The 24,412-nt window shown below is 41.1% G+C and overlaps 1 protein-coding gene across 1 annotated transcript in view; it reads left to right on the top strand.

Moving 5' to 3' along the window:
• Nucleotides 1-24,412, top strand: part of SNTG1 (syntrophin gamma 1) — a 503,809-nt gene that overhangs the window by 345,447 nt on the left and 133,950 nt on the right. Inside the window, exon 11 of the mRNA XM_067553875.1 lies at nt 3,224-3,353. Within this exon, the coding sequence (XP_067409976.1) occupies nt 3,224-3,353 (130 nt within the window). The remainder of the gene's footprint in view (nt 1-3,223; nt 3,354-24,412) is intronic.

Raw genomic sequence — 24,412 nt, 5'->3', positions numbered from 1 at the left:
TATATCAACTATATAACATGAACATTTAACACAACAGTACTTAACTTAGAAGAAAATTGAGTTGGCAATGAGAAAAAATTGTGTTTTGGTGGACAAGATTTTAAAAACAACTTTTAGTTGTGCTGGGAAAGCAGGCTATGATGACCCTTCTGATTAGTGAAAATTATTCTGGAATACAACACTGTCTCAAGAGGTCTTGTTATCAGAGGAAGGCAGATAAATTCTTAACGTTGATTGAAAACACTAAAGCTATTGAAAGCAATATTAATAAGAGGATATCAAAAACAGTATTAAGTAGAAATAGATTTATTACATATTATGTAATTATTAATTAAAAGTCTGTTTTCATTAAGTAAATTGTTACATGATGTCTTTTTATGTCTTAGTTAATGTTTGTCTTTTTAAAATAAAAAATACTTAAGTTAGTAACTAAGTATCATTATTGTATCCATCAGCATTATCATTATCATGTTTCTACTTCTAATGGACCATTTTATGGACAGTATTGGAGAGGAACCCTCTATGTAATTTGGAGGTTAATTCAGGACAATGTTCAAAAAGATTTTGACGTGGTTTCAATTGTTTTTTTACAACACTTTAAAAAATATGAATTTATAGAAATATTCTGTATCAGACACATGCTCATGTGTATGCTTACCCAAATTCTTGCACACAGCCTTGATAACATGGATTAAAGTCTAAACTAATATAATTGGCAATGTTTGCAACATACTAACACTTCAACCTTAAAATAAAGCTTCATGCCATCAGTCTTATGACTTTGGCTTATTGGTTTAAAACCTTCCATGAATTTTATGCTGCAGAAGCCAGAGAACCTGAATACTACTCTGGCAGAAAGTAAGAAATCAACTTGCTGACCGAGCCTCGTGTTCTTAAATATTTTCTACACCAGAGAATAGAAAAATGTGGTGCAAACCAAAGGGTCTTTCAAATCAGTTTTTTTCCCTATACAAAACAAACCATGGGTTTGATTTATTTATGTCTGTGTGATAGTGTATCTGAACATCAAAGGGGTTAAAACTCTTCACTGGGGTTAAAAGAAGAGATTCTGTGTCATCTCAAAGCTTCCAGGCCTAGAGGAAAAGTTCTTTATCTGTTGCTCCTTAACCTTCAGCCAGTAGAAGGGCTTGTTTGGGGGTATGTTGTTGTTGTTGTTGTTTTTTTAATTGATTTCCACTTAGGAAGAGCTGCAGTTGCTCCTTGATGATAAGGAGGAAACCAGAACTGGCTTTCCTGAAACTAATGTCCAACTACTTTGTGTGTGTGTTTGAGTGCATGTGCATGCGAGTCTCAATACCCTGCTGAAAAGGGATTTTCACCTTGCTAAGAAGGAACTCAAGCTGTCTGCTGGCCAGGAGTCCTGAAAAAACATTCTCTGCCCAAAACAGAGAATCAGTTTGTTTTCTTGAATATGGTCTCTGTTGAATTTGTGTCAAATAAAGACCTGACTTTCAGTCAGAAGGGGTATTTAAAGGGAAAACAGGTGTGTCTTTGATTTGAACAATCCAAACATGGGATGGGTCTCAGGATGAAGGAACAGAGCTTATATACCCTCCCCTGGGTGCACAGGAGCCAGTAGCTTACCTGAGCCCCACCAGCTAGTCCACCTACTCAGGTAATGTCTACCCCCACTTCCCAGCCTTTTCCAACCCAAAAGGAGGAGGAGAGAATCTTAAAGGAACTGCTATCCATTTTTTCCAGGTGGTTCAGAAAGACTCGATGTCTTTGAGGTTATAGTGGGGGCATTTAAAGGGAAAACATGGGGTTACAGAGCGACTAAAACAAAGAACATAAGTATGCTAGATATACAGCAGCTACACATTCCACATAATTACAATGCAGTTTTAAGAGGCAAAAAGAACCTTTCCAAAATCTCTTTTATGATGTCAGGAACTGATTTCATTAAGTGAGACCCAATCTTTTTCTTAAAGATGACTGATTGTGGATGAGCTAATCTCAAAGTATCTGAATGACACGTGCCTAATTTTGAACTATGAATTTAGTGCTGAAAGATAGAGTTGTCACAGAATGCCAAGTGTGTCATGACATATTCTCCGTGTGCTTTGCAATTTTTTGTTCTGCAAGATGGAATCAGGTTTAACTTTTGTGGCTCTTAAGCCAGAGACCCAGGAACCTCCTATAGACTAGATGCGAGAAAAGCTGTTTACTGAAGAAATTAAGTTCCAAAGTACTTAGTATCCAAAAGTTGTTTTTCTGTTCCTTTGTAATTGCCTGGCATTCAACTGCAATAAATCAGTCCGTAATGCATGACAACACATTATATAACTTCCCAGAATGGTACTGATATATAGGATACTTGGATGGCTTCCACTTACATCAGTGGGTGTCTCATAGTCTTCCATTGTACTTTATGCTCAAATATTGCAGAAAGGCAATATGAAAAAACCATTAACGCTATGTGGATCATTCTTGAATTCCTCCAATCCTTTCATAAGTAGTTTAGAACAGGATAATTTTTAAACTAAAACTCTATCACTTATAGGACCCAACATAGGGCAATTAGACATGAAGCTAACTGCATTTAAAGAATGGTTTAAAAATCAAATCTCTTAGGGATGTTGTATTCTATGACACTTCATGAAACCTTGATTTCAACATTTGATAATGAATTTCTTACATTTCTACCTTTTCACTTTATATAATAGTTTTTAAACTTCCAAATAATCCCGGATACTGTTGTATAAATATTGAATTGCTTTTAAAAATGCATTCTCCTTTATTTACTTCTGAAGCCATTCAGGTAAATGTTTTGAGGAGACTCTATGAAAAACATTGTTCTATAACTGATGTAGAGGCACCAGAACTGAGTGATCATTCAGTCTAAGGGCCAGCATTTTCAAACCTGGATGCCTAACATTAGGCTCCTAAATCCATATTAGGAACTTAAATCAACTGCCTAAATATAGATTTAGGAACCCAACTTTAAATAGTCAGGTTTAGCAACCATTCTTATCTTTGTACTTGTGCCATATATAGAAGTTAAATATAGTATGGATTGACCTTTTATTACATTCATTTTAATAAGTCAAATATTTTATAAAATGGAAAAACCAAATAAGATATGAGTTTAGCACTTGACCATTGTGGTTGAAAGAAAAGCATTTCTACATGTATTGGTAAGATGGTATTTTAGAACAGATGACTTTTTCTTCTGACCTGATCTGTTGTGACATGTCTATAGGCAAAATGCATTCCAAGTAATTGCTGTGGATGGGGTTTGCAGTGGAATAATTCAGTCTCTCTCTGCTGAAGACTGTATCGACTGGCTACAAGCAATAGCAACTAACATTTCCAACCTCACAAAGCACAATGTAAGTATGGATCCAAGTGGTTCAGTGGATTTCCAAATCATATTTTATCATAGCCATTGTAAAATGCCTTACACGGCTTATGGTTTTAAGCGTAGAATTATCTGTGCATAAACAATGCTTGAGACTTACCTAGGGAAGTCAACTCAGTCTATCATGAAATCAGGCTTTTTGAAAACTCTTTGAAAGGGAAATCATTCTCTCCCCAGCTATACAGTCCACTTCATCACTATCAGGATTATTTGCTTCTGAGTGGTACCTACCAGATTTAGAGAAACAGAGCTTGAAATTTAGGAAGGTCAAGTGTGTTGGTTATGCATGTCTGCAAGTAAAAAGTAAATGTTGTTATTTATACATTTAAAAATACTGAAATATATTTTTTCAAGTAAGCCCACTGGAGCAGGGATCTTGTCTACCTTTGTGTTTGCACATCACCTAACACAGAGGGGCCCTCTGGACGCTTCCATAATATCAACACATGAAATTAATAATTCATTTGTGCTTCATGCTCTCTACTTTATGCATGGTTTAATCTTATGTGAGAGATGTTTCATATTGTACTAAGGGCACATTTAATGCAAAAGCTTTTTCAGATTACCTTACTAATAGAAATTGCAGGGTATTTGGTAGATTATATATCATTTCCATATAAACTTTTCATGGCATGTTTTCTTTATTCAAGGGCAGCAAATGCACATGGGGCTAAATTTTTCTGTAGTATAAGCCACTGAACTCACACCAATGACCAATTCAGCCCATTAGGTTTTAATTTAGATCCCATAAGATTTACTTCAATCTGAATGACCTTTTCCTACCTGCTTCAAAATTTGTTTTCATTTCAAATACCAGGAACACATTGAAGGTGATTTATATTCTAGTTTCAAAACTATGTTCCAGCTGGCAGCAATATATAAAAGTCAGTGTATTGTAAAAACATGACAAAAATGAATTCATCCACCATCTGCAAGATTCCATGCAATGCAAGCCAACTTTCATGGCTATTTATTCACCCCTATAATGTTGTTGCTGCGTAGAGCTGCCAGTCTCATCAGGATGCTGACAAATGAGGATGCTCTTTCCGTTACCAACTTCAGATCATACTATAAACTGTTTTTGGTATTTAAAGTAGTGCATTTGTTTTCTCATAATAATGCGTTGTTGCACACAACCATCTGGCAACACTTTAAGTGGCTCCAATTATGCTGTAATCACAGCTGCCTCGAGTAACTGCATTTTGGTAACACATTGTAGTTACATGACAAGTCTTATTTCAGTGCCTTAAAATGAGCACAGTATATAATTCCACAGTCGATTCCATAAAACTCTGGAAACAAATAGACAACATGAAATAACCAGAGATAAAGGGATAATCATTCCTTCATTGTGCAAAATCTTTGAAATTTGTTGTTTCATCACAATGGCTCACAGGAATGTCTTTAATTGAGGGTCTGCTGAGGTTTATAATCCCTCTATATAATAATTGTCCATATGTATATCTTGAAATCTAGCCTGCCCATGACCAGTCTGAACTCATGGGATGTGATAAGAACTCTGTTATTTATAATGTAGTCATACTGTTCTTTAAAAATATCAGTTTCCAGTAAGAATTACAGTTGACCACCTACAACGATGAGCGAACATAAGAACATTTAGAGACACAAATATGAGAAAAATGACTGTGCTGCTTTGCACAATGACCAGATGAGATTAGAGGTGCTTCTGATTCATCTCAGTACAGAATGGTTATTGACATTCACATACTGTTGATGTTAACAATGTTTTGCCTTAGAAAGATAAGGCATTTAGCTGAGGTACCAACTGGTTCTGCTTTAACTTGACATGTCACAAATGACAAAAAGGTTACAGGGATTCCTATAAACATGAAGACAAACTAACATAACAACTCTTGAGTTTTTGGTTTGAATTACATTCTTATTTGCTTCCTGCGGTTGTGTCAATCAGAGCCAGACTTAGGGGAAATGGAGCACTGGGCAAATGGGGGGGCAGCTACCTATACAGTGACTCCTCCTCCCATGGCTGCGGGGCGATGGGGACAGGAAGCATGGAGGGGTAGCGAACCTCCTACAGCCAGTTCCTGGAGGTTCCCAGAGGTGGGTCTGATCCAGCCCTGAGAGCGAGCCATGCAGGGGAAGAGGAAGTCTGCTGGGACTAGCAGCTGGAGCCAGGTGAATGGTAGGAGCTCTGGCTGGGGCAGCTCTAGCCCTGCCCCTCCCCAGCTCCAGGGATTAAAGGGACCTTGGGCTGTATGTGTGTGTGTGGGCTTTGACCATGGCACCCCCAACCACAACACCCTGAGCAGTCACCCACTCCGAAGGCTGGCCCTAGTCTCAATGTATTTACTTCTCTGAAAATGCAGGGCTGTATTCTTCCCTTTACTCTGTGGCACAGCAGAACACAAAAGCAAGTAATAAGGGTCAGAAAAGCTTCAACAGCCCCTGAAAGCCTCTTCTATAGCCACTGTGCACGGCTGAAACTCTGTTGGTTACTGTTTGGATACAGGTAGAGGAACAGCTGGGCGGTGTAGCATGCTGCAGAATAATAGCTGGAAGTTCTGGCAGAAGTTAATACTGTTCTCAACTGGTAGAACTCAACAGGAGAACTTTTAATCTATGACCCACAAAATGACTCAAATCCCACAAACTTTTGCATGGGAGAGGGATAAGGCTTTCCCTTCTCCTCTCTGTTTGTACAGTGCTTAGTTTGAAGAAGTCAGAAGCATTGATCTATGGCACCAAAACTCTTGATCTCTTCTAAGTGAGGCCTGTGTGGATCAGGATGAGGATGGGAAGCTGACAGAGCTACTGCCAGTTTGGATGATGGGCAGAAGGAGGAATATAAATGGGGAAGTAGTGGGAGGAGATGGAAGAAGGGAGCAAGCTGATCCTTCCTTCTTTCCTTTACCCAGTTTCCCACAGGAACTTTCCGAGAAGGAGATTTTGCTCTTCTCTGCCAATGTGGTGTGAGACACAGGCCTCCTAACGGCTTCAGCTCAGCAAGTAATTGACATTTCGATTAAGTGGCAGAACCAAAAAAAATCCAGAAAACAGTTGTTGAACCGAAGCTGAGTTTTGTTTTTTGTTTCAGCAAGACAAGGGAGAAAAAAATCATTTTGGTCAAATGACAGGTTTCAAATGTCATTTTGATTTCTTTAAAAAAATTAATACTGTTTGTTTCAATATTTTTGAAATTGTTGACCTTGTTTTTTATTCAGCTGAAAGTAGTTGCCAAATTTGACTCAAATTCATGAATAGCTTTGGTTGCCCTGGAACTGCATTTTTTGTCAAATTTCCCATTTGACTGAAAAATTTCACGCAGATTTACTCCTAACCCACCTCTTGGTTGTCCTGCACTGTTTGAGTAGTTCTGCTGAAAGAAATGTTAACTTCTGCTCAGCATATCTACTCCTGTGGAGTGGAAGCTGTGTAGTTGTGTGAAGGTCTGATGGTGGCAGCCAATAGCACTATGGATTTTAAGGGAACTATGCTAGAGAAGACTGAGGACTGACTCAGGGGTCATGCTCTTTGTGAGGAACGTTTGTGTCCACCACTGGCCATTGGTACAGTGTATTCTTGAGGGATTAAATCTTTTCAAAATTTAAATGACTTCATTGGGGACAGAATTTCAACAAAGAGTTATCAAGCTCAGCTCAGTTCAAAATAATGATGTGGCACAATAAGCTATACAAGTGCTGTGATCATGAAAAAAGGATAGAAGCTTTAAGTCTTTGTTATAGGTAAATACAGTGCATCAGGTCAGGTGCCTAGGACAGAGCTGAACAGTATATTTGGGAGGTTATCCCGTGTCCATTTGTCACTGTTGCTCATTCCTCTCTCTGTGGCACATTTCTACATATTGTGATAATATCTCCGCCATTTCTTTCCATTCCCCTTTCAATTTAACAGTTTTGCTTATGCCTGTTACCTTGGAGCTGATACTCTATGAGGAAATACTTTGCAAACATTAACTCCAGAAAGACAGCTAAACCTGGTTACATGTCATCCAGGAAGTGAATTAGTGAGAAAAAGAATTGTAAATTTAGCACAGAAATGCTTATAAGATCTTGTGAGATTAACTACAATATATCAGTTTTATTCAATGCAGGGAAATGGTGATATTGCCCACTTTCCAGATAAATCTTACAAGATGTCACATACCTGTGAAATTACCATACCACTGCCATCCTACCCTCTAGAGGAAGAATGGCCTTGTGGTTAAATCAGTGGTTTAGGATTCAGAAAATGTACCCCAAACTTCTTGGATGACCTTCGGCATGTTATTTAGGGATAAGTTCAGGAAAGCATACTTTTTCCGCAAGGCAGTTCTGCATGTGTTTTAATTTCTATTGACGTCAACAGTTCTTAAGCATGTTCTTAAAGTTAAACATGTGGTTAAGTGCTTTCCTGACTGAGGGACCTAAACTCTTTGCCTCCATTCTTCCTTTGTAAATTGGGTATAGTAGAACTTTCCTGCCTCCAAGACGTATCTGATTCAGGTAGAAGAGGGACTTAACCTGGCTCTCTCACATTTCAGATGAATGTCCTAGCCAACAGGCTATTGACTGTTCTGTGTCTTTCTCCTCTCTCCTGTCTCCTCTGCCCCTCACTTTCATGACAAAAATTTTGTTCTAACAGATACATTTCTAGAACACATTTTGGTTTCAATAGGGAAAAAATGTTTTCTAGAAACATTTTCAACCAGCTCTAGTTGACAGCCTGTAAGGAGGAAATGGAAAGCTAAAGATGAGTGTAGCCTATCTGGAAGGGAAGGGGGGAATATTATGTACAGAATGGTCTTAAACTTGTTATCTAGAAGTGTCTATCAGGCCAAAAAGCCTGCTCATTTGAGATAAAATGGGTTTAGTTTAAAGTGTGTCCAGCTGTCCCCAAAACAGCATTATATATCCATGTGACTAAAAATACCTTGCTGCTTCTTTCCCCTCTCCCTGTCTGTATTGAGAAGGAGATCATCAAGGCCCTCTCTCCCATACTGCTTGCCCATTTCTGTTATGGTCCTTCTGGAAACATTTACCTCATCAGAGAACTCAAAATTGAACTCACTTGCAGTACAAAGATGAGACGTACATTTTTGTTTTCTTAGTTTTCTTGAGACACGTGGACCTGATTAAAAACATTCATGCATGCAAAATGCTCAAAATTATTTTAGTCAGCTCCTTCTTCTCCTGTTCTTCCAATCCCCGTAAATGCCGGTTTATGATCAATCTGCTAGTTGAAGATATGTGTGCTTATGTGTCATTGGTAAGTTTTGCTGTGGGTTGCTTTTACTTATCATGTATTCACTTACATTTTATGTAATTTGCTTACTTCTTACTTCATTAATTTGCTGGTTACACCTTACTGACTGTGGAACTATGGTGTAATTTACACCCTTTGGGGTGTAGTTCTGACTGGGTTGATCCAGATTTACGTTATGTGCAGACCCAGAGCAAAGGTATGAAGTTAAAAAATTCCTTGATAATGCAACAGTATGTTTCACCAACTTATCCAGAAGCCCTTTAATTTGGGCAAATATTGCTACCATGAGGAAAGGGGACACTCTATCAGTGAGGGGGGAGGGGAGGGGAGGAGAGGAGGGAAAACAGTTTCAGGAAATGAAATGAAAAGGGATACGCTTTTGTATCCATGACACAGTAGACTAGTGTAAAGCACAAAGGATTATTTCTTAAGAATCAGGCTTCACAGATGGGACTGAAGAGGTTTATTCACGATATCGGGAAGTCTGACAAATCAGCTTCAACTTCATGGTGTTACAAAGATCACTTATATACGTTTTTTTTTTCTCACTTAAACAATTCATTTACATTTCTTTTATCTATTTACTTACGAATACAGACCTTGTTCTTCTCAGTAAGAACAGGGATGATAAAGACAGAGACAGAACAGGATTTCTGACTATCCTTGAGGCCTGGGGAAGGGGGAGGGAGAAATGGGTGGAATCTTTGCAGATAAGAGGGTACACCACAAGGGGGGTGGGCGGAGTGTATGGAATGTGCTGTTCTCATGGAAAGGCAGAATCACTAAGTGGGCATCTGGTCTTCGAGTTATCAGGCATTTACACTAGCCATTGTCCTTGAGGTTTTGTTATGCACGTCTATTAATTATTGTGGGTTTTGGTTGGACTGAAAACTGCTTTCAGGTCTAACACTAGCTTTAACATTGTCTAGGATTAATGCTAACTTGCAGTAGGTTCTCTGCTTTCATAAGCACTACAGTTGTTAAGAGGTGCTCAAATCACAGTGAGAGTGCAAGATGACAGGTCTTGGGTTTAGAATACAGCTTGATGTCTTTGATTTAGTCACTGTAGGTATTCAGGCAGCTCATGCAGCCTCATTCTTACCTGCATCCATAGATGGGTTGCTTTTCATTTACCCTTAAACGTTCCAATTATTTTTTCACGATGTCTATTTCTTTTATGAACTAAAAAGAAAGAAGAGCTCTACAGTGTGTTACTTATTACTTTCCCAGCTATAACTATGTAATCAATGTCACTTGATGTAAAATATTATCATTTATGCTGCCATAAATTACTACAGCCCCAAACCACAAGCAGTGTGAGAGCAAAGTATCCCTAGAGAGACAGATTGAAAAGCCTTGTGTTTTATTAAATACTTCTTCAAGCAGGAGAGCCATAGTTTACCTCTAAAATGTTGTAAGCTTTAAAAGAAAAATTCATTCCATTGGCAAACCAGCTGCATTACACTGATGCAGAGGGAATTCTTTTTTTGTTTGTTTGTTTTGTGAGCATTATTTCAATCAGGCTGGCTCAGAAGTAGGAATATCTGCTCCCTCACTAGTATGTAGTCAAATTATAAATGGTAGCACTGTGTGTGCATTGAACTGAAAAAGGAAATTGCCAGAATAGTTTTTCTTAGGGCCCTATATGGGATTTAAACTATAGCTTTAAGGCCATTTTTCTCCCCATTGTCTAGATTGAATTAAAGTTTGTGTGCGGTTACCGATAGTCCAAATGCATACTCTGATTGGCTGCTACATCCTTTTAGATAATGCTCTTCCTACCCAACAACCCCCAAGGGAGTAGAGTTGGGACCTTATCATTGAAAAACAAAATCATAATCTCTAAGCTCGTTATATGAAGTACTAAAGGGAGAGTTAATGGGGAGAGGGAAAAAAAATATTACTATCAGCCTGAGAGGGAATGAGGAAAGGCAGCTGGGTTTTTCCAGAGAGGGAGTGAATAGAGGGGGAGAAAAATGATAATTTTAAATTGCCCTTTGCTGCCAAAATGCCAAATTAACCTTTCAACAGCAGAGTGAGGACTTCTAGACACTTACCCAAATTTCTATTGTAATGGGAACTGTTCGATACCCCAAACTAAGTTTATTGTAATAGAAAGTGTTGAAAGTAACTGAGTCACTAACTGCTGTTGATAGAACATCCAGACTGCCAGGATTGGGAGGGGAGATAATGATAAAAATGCTTAGTTGTTATGTAGCACTCTTCATCTGTAGGTCTCAAATCAAATCAAATGAACCTATTTTTTTTAGGTAGGGAAACTGACTACATATATATTAAATGACTTTTAACTCCTCTTTTCTCTCATTGCCTTAGGAAATATATCTCTTAGTGATTGATACGTTGGAAGTTTCATCCTTCTCCCCACTAATTTATTCTTAAACATCTTTTTTTCTAAAATTGTTAATGAGACATATAGCAATAAGCCACATCAGGGTATGAATCATTAATAAGCTACTACTACGCTTCTTGAGGGGTTAGAAGTACTCTCTGCTTGGTCATCTACTACAGAAGGGCTATAGGCACATATCATGAGTCTAGTAATTCAGACGCTATGGTGGCTTATTATTATTGTCAGATGGACACAATGGGCAGATTCCCAGCTGGTGTATATCAACATAATTCTACTTTACTGGAGCTAGACCTATTTACAACAGCTGGATATTTGCCCAGTCACTGAAACTAATTTTAAACAATATAGAGCAGGAAGTGATCAATTCCATTTAATAGGATCCAATTTATAAAGAGCAATTGAATAATTGCTCATGTCAGCATATCCCACTAATATTTACAGGTATACAAAAACTTCCTGTGATGAGGGGTGGATAAGCCCCACACTGGCAACAAAGGGGTTAACAAGAGCCTATGGGCCTAGTTGGCTCTGCCCCTCAATACCTGCAGCAAATGTCAGGCATGGAAAGGGAAGTTAAAAGGAGCAGACTAGCCCAATTCAGGGTTGACCAGGAAGGAGAGCAGAGCTCTGCTTCTCTTTATGGAAGAGATGCCTGGTTGTAGGTCAGATACTGAGCTAGCTTGCCAGGCAGATGGGTCCCTGCTAGGAAGGACATCCAGATCCAGAGGGATCAGCAGAAGCACAGACTGTATGAAGACACATCTTGAAGAGACAAAGGCACACTTCAGTTCTACTTCTTCTAGGTTGTTTAAGGTCCAGAAAAAATCAGGAACCAAAAAAACCACCACAATACAAAACAGGATTAGCCAATAAACTTTTGGTGGAACCCGAGAGACCTGCAGCTGGGTGAGTCGTGCCCTGATGGGCCACAAAGGGGAGCCATAGGGGCAACCTGATCACACTTCCTTTGTAATGATGATTGTCATGCCAGCACAAACTTAATGGGGCTACTCACCATATGTGTTTGTGAGGCTGGATCTTAGAATTTTATGATTTATTATGAATATGCTTATTTTAGCTATGTGAGATGTGTTCTATCCCAAACAAACACTATTATTGTACCCAGGATAAACATAACCTGAGACATTATGGCTCTGGTCTTTAGCTGGCAGCATAGCTTCATTGGCTTCAGTATGATTACTCTGACTTACACCATATAAGGGATTGACCCTGTATGATGGAAACGGGTGTGCTCACTGAGAATTTGTATCTAAACCTAAAATATGGCATGTGTATATAGGATTTCAGAGATGGTGCAGACAATTTCAGCACATTCCCAAGACCTGTGATTGTGAGTCATTCGGGGCTTGTGTACACTTACCTTGGAGATTCAGTGGCAGTCGACCGGAGTTACACAAACTATGCAAAAAAACTTGCATAACTCCAGTCGACTTCTGTGGTTCTGTTCTGCACGCCGTCTTCACTGCACTGCGTCAATGGGAACCACATTCTCGTCAACGCAGCACTACGCCACTTGTGAAGGTGATCTTAATACGTCGATTTTTGGATCGATTGAGTGGGTCTTCACTGACCGCTCAGTTGATCCAGATAAGTCGATCTGATGGCGGCGAATTTGCCGCCATCAGTGAATACATAGACTCATTCACAGTCTTAGGCTAATTGTTAAACAATGGTGCAACATTTACAGAAGCATTTTTCCTAGATGGCTTGACTGGCCCACTGGAAGAAAGCAGCAGGAGGCAAAAGGAAGACTTCATGTCCAGGCCCTGTAACAAAAGCCACTGGGCAATATGGTAATTGGGATCAGGAAAGGATGGTGGAAATTTGAGAAAAGAGATTTTTTTCTGAAGGGGTAGGATAGACTAGGGGTGAGGGGAGAGATTGTGCGGAAGGAAAACTGACCCCATGCTCAAGAGTTCCTATGCTTCCTAAAAGAATCCAAGCTGGGTCTGTTATTTTCCTGTAATTTGAGAGGGAAGTCCATCTAAGTTAGCATGTAGTGAAACATAGGATTAGACTAGGCTAAATACAGGTATAGATTGTCTTGCAATCATCCTCTCTAATGCTTTGTTCCATTTGCAGTTAAACATACATTGATCTAGATATCAACAGCCTTCTTAAAACATTGATCACAAGGTCCCGAAGGAAAGACATTTAGGTGTTCAGTCAGGCCAACTAAGTAATAAGCAATTGGCATAGATAAGGTGTTATACCCATCTTCTAATGTAAGAGTGGGAGAACTGCAAAATTCCATTCCAAGACAGGCAAGGACATAAGAATGGCTATACTGGGTCAGAAAAATGGTCCCTTTAGCCAGTATCCTGACTTCTGACTATGGCTGGTGCCAGATACTTCTGAGGTGATGAACGGATCAGGGCAATTTACTGAGTGATCCATCCCCTGTCATCCAGTCCCAGCTTCTGGCAGTCAGAGGTATAGGGACACTCAGAGCATGGGGTTGCATCTCTGGTCATCTTGTTACAACTATTGATGGACCTATCCTTCATGAACTTATCTAATTATTTTTTTAACCCAATTATACTTTTGGTCTTCGCAGCATCTCCTGGCAATGAATTCCACAGGTTGACTGTGTGTTGTGTGAAAAAGTACTTCCATTAGTGTGTTTTAAACCTGTTGCCTATTAATTTCATTTGGTGACCCCTGGTTCTTGTATTACATGAATAACACTTCCTTATTCACTTTCTCCACACCATTCATGATTTTATAGACCTCCATCATACTCGCTGTCCCTCTTAGTCATCTCTTTTCTAAGATGAACAGTCTGTCTTTTAAAATCTCTCCTCGTATGGAAGCTGTTCCATATCCCTAGTCATTTTTATTGCCCTTCTCAACATATTTTCCAATTCTAAAATATTTTTTGAGATGGGATGACCAGAACTGCATGAAGTATTCGAATTGTACCATAGACTTACATAATGGCATTTTGATATTTTCTGTTTTATCATCTGTCCCTTTCCAAATAGTTCCTAACATTCTGTTCACTTTTTAACTGAGTGGTTGTTTTCAGAGAGCTACCCACAATGACTCCAAGATCTCTTTCTTGAGTGGTAACAGCTAATTTAGACCCCATCATTTTGTATGTATAGTTGGGATTATGTTTTTCAATGTGCATTACTTTGCATTTATCAATGTGGAATTTCATCTGCCATTTTGTAGCCCAGTCACCCAGTTTTGTGAGATCCCTTTATAACTTTTCTCAATCAGCTTTGGATATAACTGTCTTGACTAATTTTGTATCATCTGCAAACTTTGCCACCTCACTGTTTACCCATTTTTTCAGAATATTTGTTAAACAGCATTGGTTCCAGTATGGATCCTTGGGAGACCATGCTATTTACCTCTCTGCACTGTGAAAACCAACCCTTCATTTCTACTCTGTTTCCTAACTTTTAACTAGTTACTGGTCCATAAGAGGACCATCCCTCTTATCCCAGGACAGCTTACTGTGCGTAAGAGCCTTTGGTGAGGGATCTTGTCAAAGGCCTTTTGAAAGTCCAAGTACACTATATCCACTGGATCACGCTTGTCCACATGCTTGTTGACACCCTCAAAGAATTCTAATAGATTGATGAGGCAAGATTTCCCTTTACAAAAGCCACGTTGACTCTTCCGCAACATATCCTGTTGATCTGTGTGTCTGATAATTCTGTTCTTATAGTTTGAATCATTTTGTCTGATACTGAAGTTTGGTTTAGCAGTCTGTAGTTCCCAGGATCATCTCAGAAGCATTTTAAAAAATTGGTATTGCATTAGCTCTTCACCAGTCATCTGGTACAGAAGCTGATTTAAGCAATAGGTTACATAACAAAGTTAGTAGTTCTGCAGTTTAATATTTGAGTACCTTCAGAACTCCTGGATGAATACCATTTGCTCCTAGTGACATATTACTGTGTAATTTATCAATTTATTCCAATACCACCTTTATTGTCACCTCAGTCTGGGGCAGTTCTTCAGATTTATTACCTAAAATGAATTGCTCAGGTCTGGGAATCTCCCTCACATCCTTTTCAGTGAAGACCAATGCAAAGAATTCATTTAACTTCTCTGCAACAGCCTTTTCTTTCTTGGGTGCTCCATTAGCCCCTTGATTGTCCAGTGGCTCCACTGATTGCTTGGCAGGCTTCCTGCTTTTGAGGTACACCAAAAAATTGCTGTTAATTTTTTTGTCTTTTGATAATAGACCTTCACTTTCTTTTTTGGCTGGAGGAGTGATGCAGTGATAGAGCAGCTGGAGTGGGAGGCCTTAGAGATGGAGAGGTGTCTGGTAGCCATCTCCGAGAATCCATCCATCTGCAGAGTGTGCTGGGAGAAGCGGAAGAAGCTCTATGCCCTTGAAGATCTTCGGGCTCAGGGTGCTTTGGTTTGATCCCGCATCTGTCTTCTCCAGGAGATAGATCGTGGCTCCCGCTTCTTCTATCCCTTGGATAAAAAGAGGGTGGGCTAAGAAGTACATCACCTGCCTTTTGGAAGAGGATAGCGCCCCGCCTCCATTCAATGTAGATGCTTAGGTGGGCCAGAGCCTTCTACACTAGCCTTTTTTCCCCAGGATCCGACTGATGCCAAAGCCTACAGGGTGGTTTGGGATGAACTCCCGATGGTCAGCATGGGCAACCACGACCAGCTGGAGCTACGTCTCACTCTGGCTGAGTTCTCGGAAGCCCTCTGTCTCATGCCCACTAATAAATCTCCGGGCATGGAAGGGCTGACTGTGGAGTTCTACCATGTGTTGTGGGATATACTCGGCATAGATCTTGCCATCATCCAGACCAAGTCTTTAGGGAGCAAGGTGCTCCCCCTGTCATGCAGGCGAGTTGTGCTCACCTTGCTGCCAAAGGAGAAGGACCTCTGTGACCTTCAGGACTGGCATTCTGTCTTGCTCCTCAGCACAGACAATAAAGTTATAGCCATCACGCTGCGGCTGGGTCCGTGCTGGTGGACATGGTCCATCCTGACCAGACCTACACCATCCCAGACTGTACCAGTTTTGACAGCCTCTATTTGGTCCAGGACCTCCTCGTGCTTGGGTGTAGGGATGGTCTGTTGTGTTCCCTCCTGTCCCTGGATCAGGAGAAGTCGTTCAATGGAATGGACCATGGGTATCTCCTGGGCATCCTGCAGGCATTCGGCTTCGGCCCTCATTTCGTGGGTTTAATCCAGGTGCTGTACCCCTCAGCGGAGTGTTTGGTCAAGCTCAACTCATCCCTCACCGAACCAATCAGCTTTGGGCCAGGGGTGCATCAAGGCTGTCTGCTGTCAGACCAGCTGTATACTCTGGCCATTGAGCCCTTCCTCTGTCTCTCTTGCAGGAGGTTGACAGGGTTGATCAGAGCTGCAGGTGGGCCTGTCAGTGTATGCTGATGATGGTCCAGGACCTAGGTGACTTGGTGTGGGTGGAGACCTGCTAGGTTGTCTACTCGGCGGCCTCCTCAACTGGGGTCAACTGGGTCAAAAGCTTTGGCCTGATGGTCGAGGCTGGGTGGTAAGTGATCTCCCTCCCACCAGTGCTTCAGGCCATCCAATGCAGAGTGGGTCCACTGCCTTATCTGCAAGTTTACCTTTCCACCACCCATCCCTCCACACTGGAGAACTGGCAGGATTTGCAGGGCAGGGTGACTGAGTGGTTGCAGAGGTGGACAGGACTGTTTTGATGTCTTTCCCTGGAGGGCAAGGTGATGGTGCTTAACCAGGTCATCCTGTCCATGCTCTGGCACTGGCTCACTACCCTGAGCCAGACCCTGGGTTTCCTGGCCTATCTCCAGAAGTTAATTCTGGAGTTCTTTTAGCCAGCACTACACTGGGTCTCTTCAGGGGTCCTGAGTCTCCCCCTGGAAGAAGTGGGGCAGAGTCTGTGCTGCCTCCACAATAAAGTCCATGTCTTTCACCTCCAGGCCCTGCAGAGACTCCTTTATAGTACAGGTAGTCCATTGTGGAGCACGTTGGCACATACCTTCCTCTGCCACCTCTGAGCTGCCAGTCTTCTACCAGGGCCTCCTCCGAATCTGGAGGCTGGTTTCAGTGACCAGGTCCATGGTGGCCATCAAGGGGATAGATCTCCTTCCAGAGGCTCTGCTACACAATCTCCAACTTGGTGTGCAGGTGGTGGAGTCCTCCTTGGTATGCTGGAGGTTGGTCCTGGCAGGAGTCACCAGGATCAGAGACCTCCTGGACTATGACGGGGGGACTGGATGAATTCCCAGGCACTAAGTCAGTGCATGGGGCTCTCCACCCTTCAAACCCTCTGGTGTGTACTCTAGGAGGTAAGGGCAGGCTTACCGCTCACCTCTCAAGTTTACCTTGTGCGGGTCCTGCAGAAGGGGCTCCCCAGCCACTCCTCACTCTGGACCTTCTAGATATTTTCATCAGGCCTCTACCCTGCAAGCCCTCCCTCTTCCCCAGCCTCCCCCTCCTCATGGACCGAGCTGGTTGCGAGACTTGCAGCAGGTTCATTTCCGAACCACGCTGAAGGCACATCTGTACGTACTCATGCTCCATGCTCTCCGTTTCCTCTCCCTGATATCCCACCCTAACACAAAGTGGTGGGACTTTTTGCCATCTGTTTAGGGTGAGGAACCCCAGTGGGCCAGCCTCTATTCCACCCTGGTTCCACAGCTCACCAGAAATATTAGCTGGCAGGTCCTTCATGGAGCTGTGAGCACCGACGTGTACTTGGCACGGTTCACCATGCTCCCTGACACCTGCCTTTTCTGCGGCATGAGGGAGATATCTATTTGGAGTACACCAAGTTGCAGCCCCTTTTCTGGCTTCTCAAGAACCTGCTTCTCAGGTTCTGACTGTACTTCTCCCCACACCTTCTGATCTATGCACATCCCATCAGTGGCCCAACGAAGTCGTGAGACCTTCTCTTCAAACTCCTCCTAGCACTAGCCAAAGTGGCCATGTATAACAGGGAGAGGATGTTGGCTGAAGAGGTGCTGTGTCCACCTGAGGGGCCTATTTCAGTTCCTCTCTCCATTCATGCATCCAGGCAGATTTCCTCTGGGCCGCCTTTGCTGGCTCCCCAGACATCTTTGAGGAGCAGTCGGCACTATCCAGAGTTTTCTGCTTGGTGTCCTCTTCTGGTTCCCTATTTTGACCCTTTGTCTCCCACACCTGTTCCTGTTTTTTCATTAGTTGTGCCCCATACTTAGTTGAATCCCAGGCTCAGTAGCTCCTCCCATTAGGCTGGGGGAGGGACCTTTAGTGAGGGCGAGTGCAACCCAATAGGACCAGGGACAAGGGGGCGCTATGAGAAAGGCCCTACAAAATTCATGGCCGTGAAAAACATGTCACGGACCATGAAATCTGATCTCCCCTGTGAAATCTGGCAATTGTAGGGGAGGGGCAGGGCTGGGGGCACAGCATCCGGGGCCTCCTACTGTGGGCTGGCCTCCAGCGACTAGTCCCAGCCTGGGCTGGGGAGGGATGGGACTTCCTTTTCCCGTGCAGCAGCTGTTCCCAGAGCCAGGACGGAACCATCTCTGGGAATCTCCCCCAGAGACCAGGGCAGGAGCCTGTGGCTCCAGCTGTCAGCTCCTGATCTGGGCGAGAGGCTGCTGGAAAACCCAGATGTATGGTAACCCCACCTCACCCACCATCCCCTATGACCCTCACTTCTGCGATGCTGCTGGCAGTGACACCGGCTTTAGAGATTGTCACCCAGACAGCAGCGGCTGCTCTCCAGCTGCCCAGCTCTGAAGATCGCATCCCTGGCCAACAGCAGAGCAGAAATAAGGATGGCAATCCCACAACCACTCTACAGTAGCCTCGCAACACTCCCCTTTTTGGGTCGGGACCCCCACAGTTATAACACCATGACATTCCAGATGTAAACATCTGAATCTGTGAAATGGATTATTTTAAAAATCCTTTGACTATGAAATTGACCATAATGGATAGTGAATTTGGGAGGGCCTTACCTGGAAGGTCAGGATGCTCTACTACAATTTCCCAAGGATAGCTTTCAAAAATGTTTTGGGAGTTCATAAATTAACTAATCTGAGGCTTCTGGGTGTTACAGTCATACAAATAATAATAATGTAGGGAAGTTGAGCATGCGGAGTTGTTCGCTTTGTTAATAAAACATGGAATATATACATTACTATAAGCAGGACTGGCCACAGCACCACCTAAAATTAAGGTTCCTTAAACACTTTCCATTATAGAACACTGCTTGCAGTTGCTTTTAATTTTGTTAAACTTTTTAAAACAGTTGGGCTGAAATTCTCCATGGCATGTGTCTGCCTGAGGCTTTTTTTAAATTTCAGCCAAAACAGTTCAGCCTTGTCTGAGAACAAGGCTAGAGGAAATAATGCTGGTAACTTGGGAACCCCATCCTTTGGAGCAGGGACTCAAAATCTGTCACTTAAAAGTTAAGAAATGTCCCTCTTGCAGTTATAAATCGTGATAGTCATTAATTACATGATAACATGCTACTTTTTTTTCCACAAGACCTTTACCTCATGGTAACATGCACAGAATGGACCTGATGTGGGAAAGAGTCAGGGTTGTGTAATGAAGGAGACAGTTGGAGCAGGGATCCTACACACATTTGTTGTAGAAGTTAGAAGTTGTGTAGTGAGTGAAGCAGAGGGTTGCAGGAAGAGAAAGGATGGTCTCTTGGTTAAGACAGTTCAGTGCTTCCCTGAATAATTAGATTCTATCCCTGCCTTTTCTCCAGATCATTTTGTGTGATGCTAAGCAAGTCACAGGTGATCAGTAATTCTGTGTCTCATTTTCTGATTTCCTGATTTTAGACCGTGGGGTCTGATTTCCAGAAGCGCTCAACGCTCACAGCTCTCAGCTTTGAACATATGAGTGCTTTGAACAGATAAGGTGCTGTATAATGATGTGTACTCCTAAAAGTCAGGTCCTAAGTGTCTCAAATTGGGGAGCCAAAAATTAATGGATACTTTTGATCTTAATCTTTGTGCGTCCGCTCCCCTTTTATAAAATGGGGATAATACTCACCCCCACACCAACTTCACAGAGGTGTTCTGAAAATAAATAGTGTCTAAGTACTTTACAAAAATCTATGTTGATGAATGCCAAACAAAAGTCCATGAGGAAGTTATTAACTCTGTCTTCAGAGCAGAGTTTGAATAGTGTGCAGTAAATAAGGCCTGGGGCCACACACTGTGCCATGAGGAGAAAACAAAATATTGAATAGCTGCTCATTAACTGAGCACTATTCATCTTGTGCACTGAATGAGAAAAGGGTCCTGTGAAAAATAGTGTCATGATGGTGTAATAAAAGACTGTATCAAAATGCATTCACACAAAGTAGCTAAAGTAAGGTTGCACAAGCAAGCTTAATTCTGGTGTTTCCTAACTTTTGAGTCGTTGACTTTACAACCTTAATAATCTTTTAATATAGGGGTTTTATTGTCTAATAAATATAAAATGTGTTGCATATAAACCTGTTTTCCTTTATTATCTGTATGAATTGAAAATATGTGTTGTTTTGCTATACTGAATAAATACTTCAGGGTTTAATCCAGAAATCACATTAATCTGATGTATTTGGTTAATATCAAAATAATTGTTAATTTTTATTTTGCTCAGATGATGGACAATTTTAGGATCCATCATATGCAATACATTTGGCAAATTTTAAAGTAAAACTATAATTGAGATTAGACGTTGATAAAGGCTAATCTTTATAAGTCATCAAGTTTATGAATTCAAACAATAAATTTAAAAATAAAGAGAGAGAACAATAAAGAGAATATGAAAATATTATAATGAAATAATAATAAGGGTTTTTTTTACTTAGCTAGAACAATGAAGTAAGCTTTCTAGCATAAAACACCATACAGAAACAAAGCTAAAATGGAGAGAGGGTATTTTTATTAATCTGGTTTGGTCTGTTGAAAAGGAACAATAGACACTATATGTCCCCCTGAAGAGTGCATTACGCTTTGTATCTTTGCTTGTGGGATTTTCAAGTCAGAAAGCTTTCTTTTTCTGCTTGACTTTCTGCTAAGATTTGAAATGTGTTCTTTATAAGCCAAACCCATGGGTACGTTTTACTGAACCAAGGCTTCATACACAACCACGTATTTGTATCATTTCTGTTTATGCTTCTTTCTACTTGAAACTTTCATGACCTCTTAACTTTGTAACATAATTAATTCATTGTTCTCCAACTCTCTCTATATAGACTTTCTTGTTGTGAATACAAACTGGCTTGTGTGTATCAGATATAAAATAGCATGACTGTGAGTGAAGACAACAGTAATAATAAAACAGTCCATAAAGCCCAACTAGGTACCACAGCATCTCTTTGTGTGGAATACGCTTGAATGGGCAGAGAATGAGTTTAAATATTAGAAGGGCTAAGTATATGCAAAGAATTGGTTACATTCTCACAAAAGGAGAGGGAAATCACAGAAATATTTAAAAGGTTGAATTTGGCAATCAATAGTAAATAGGTATTGTTTCTGACAGATTCGGCAAAAGATGACCACTGGACTATGCTTGATAACAGAACAGAAGAAATCTGTTCCAAAATGGCAGTGGACATCCCAGGCTTTGGTTTTCAGAAGGTCTGTTAAGAAGATAACCAACATCTGGATTTTAGGAGGTTGATAAAATGAATTCATGATCTATGTATGGAAAGGACTATGTGCATGTATCTCCCCCACTTGGCTTCTTCCACCACAGCATGCCCCCAGTCCGTATGTTAGACTCTTCAGAGATCCTTGAGTTGGGAGGGGAAGGTCATGCAGGGCATTCATCCTCTTCTACCAGCTTCATGGAGCTCAGGAAGCAAATGTGATAGGTCTAGTGGTTGTTCCTTCACCTTTAAGCAGCAGTGGGAGGGTTCTCAAGGAATGCCACAGGCTTCATTAGCCTATTCATCATGGTTCTGTTGAAGCCTTACCACACTACCAGGGGGTTGGGTGGAGAGTATTGGGGAGCCAGGAGCAGTACAAAGTCACAGGATTTAGTGGAGTTGGTTGGTAGGTTCTGTGGCTTACGTTAAATCTGAATTTCTAAATTAATACTTCTATGAGATCACTTTACTAGCAAAAGCATTCCAAAGACGTCTTCCTGTAACAGATTTATCACGATTTTTTTGTAGAAGTTAAAAGGGGAGCAGATCACTCCACGCTGGAGATTCATATTATAGGACTGACATAAAATTAAAAAAATAATTTGGCTCTTATTTACTTCAGACTGAAAAACAGTAATTATTTTTAATGTCTCTCTATTGCAATTTTTGTGAATTTGGATTAATTAATATATTTAATACTTTATAGCAACTATCCACAAAATAACTAGAACATAAATACCATAATAACTGGAGCCACCACCAGTATTGACAAAATAGTGATTTCAGTTCTTCATTTTCCCCCATATGTTAGTTTATTTATAATATTGCTATCTCTGGAGACCTCTGCATGATGGGGAAGGTATTTGAAATACCTTGAAGAAAGGGGCTGCATTTATAAGTGTTATACTGTAATAATTCACTAATTATTGGAGATGTTTAAACTGATCAGGGGGGGTGTTCAGATAAATTTTAATTCTATCTTTACACCTTTAAAACTTAATTTTGTAAAAATGTCATTGAAATGGCAAAAGACAAACCACAGACTATAGGCTTTGTGTACTACAGTATTTACGTTTTTCATGATGGTTTGGTGAAAAATAAATTGATACAAAAAGATTTAAAATATCACCCCCTTGGTGATTATTTACTGGATTAAATAAATAACCTTTGTAACCTTTGTGTAAGAAATCTAACTCTCTGGGACCCATCCATGGTCCACGGTGTTAGTCCTCATGTGCCAGTCCTCATGTACCAGAATATTGGTTATGCATGGGTAGTATTTGTCTCCAGAGCATTTCAGAAATTTTTGTCCATAAAAAAAATATATGTGCCAAACTGAACTCAAAGGAATTTAATTTGATGACAGATCTGCTTTGGTTGAATACTAACAATCACATCTGGAGTGGAGGGACTGAGAGATTCGTCAAATACCCCTCTAGCCTAGGGGAAAGTCAACTGAGCTGGGAAAGAGGCAACCAGCAGGTCAAATCTTATCCCCTTTAACTGCTGTGTGAGTTCCCATGCAATTCACTAAGATTATGAACCCCAACAGAGAAGGCAGCTCAGGAATGGCTGATGAAATCTGTTACCTTCCCCTTCCTTCTGTTTTTAATTCATTATCAGAGAGCTGATAGGTCAGTGAAGGCACAGAACATAGTCTCTCATATGACAAACCCCAATCTTAAACCACTGGGAAAGTGTGTGTGAACTCCTCCTCCAGTGACTAGTATTCAAAGGGGCTAGCAATAAGGTCTAATGTAGGGATCCTGAAAGTCCAGGAAGTCAAACACTGCTGCTGATCTCTGGGAGGCTGGGGTTGGTGCATGTGATTCACACACCGTGAAAAGACCTCTCGAATACACATTTTGTACTTTAAAACTGGGATCATCTCTAAATTTATAGCATGAAAAAGCAAAGCACACAAGATTCACGTCAGTCATGTGTCACACATTTGGTTGTGTAACCCCCCTGCTCAGTGTGCTATGTATTCCTCTCCCCCATGCCCCCCAATCCACGAAGGATGGAAGTCTGACAGCTGTGTTTCAGACTTTGGCTTTTTAGGACAAGCTATAAAGACTTCTGCTTTTAGATTTGGAGGTCATCAATTCAATCCCCAGTGTTGGTCAGCATGACAGCTGTCATATTTGAAAGTGTCCCACACTGGCATGTTCGTACACAGAGAGATTTTTTCATACTGTCAGGAATAGAGGCCCAGAGGAAAGGGAGTGCAATATGCACTTCCTGCCTTCTGGTACAATGCAGGCACACACTCTACTTCTGCAGCTGTGTTTAGTTTCCAAAAGTTTGTGACAGGCTAGAGAGCATGTAGGGAAGTGAGTGATGACACGCTCTCCTGGGCGGAGGTTCTCTGTAGCTTGGAGGTTATGTCATCGCTGTTGAACATGGCGGGTTGCTCTTGGAGTGTTTACTTCCAGTAACTTTGAATCAGCATAAAACATTTATTGAGGCACATGACAGCCTCTCATGCTCTTCAGAAGGGTCAACTTCATCAGGAGCAGTTTCAGCAGTGCAATTTTTCTCTGATTGCCAGACTGGTGCAGCTCTACTTCTCCTTGACTCTAGGGGGCTATTAACTGAATATACTAAAGCTGTATAAAAAAAATTCAGAAACAAGCTACTGAAAACTGTTTGGTAGCTGTTGACATTGTGATAGGGCATGTTCCACCCACCCAAAACCTTAAAATATTGGAAACAAGACATTAAAAGGAAAGACTTGTGCATTCCTTTCCATCTTTGTACAGCCTACAAAGCTACCAGTAACACATTCCAGTGTTCCATAAGGCTGTCACTCCATCTCCAG

Source organism: Emydura macquarii, unplaced genomic scaffold, assembly GCF_026122565.2.
Source record: "Emydura macquarii macquarii isolate MOO-44397 ecotype Brisbane River unplaced genomic scaffold, CSIRO-AGI_Emac_v2 contig_1477, whole genome shotgun sequence".
Taxonomy (NCBI): domain Eukaryota; kingdom Metazoa; phylum Chordata; order Testudines; family Chelidae; genus Emydura; species Emydura macquarii.
The sequence above is the reverse complement of the archived record's forward strand: the minus strand, read 5'-3'. Positions and strand labels throughout refer to the sequence as shown.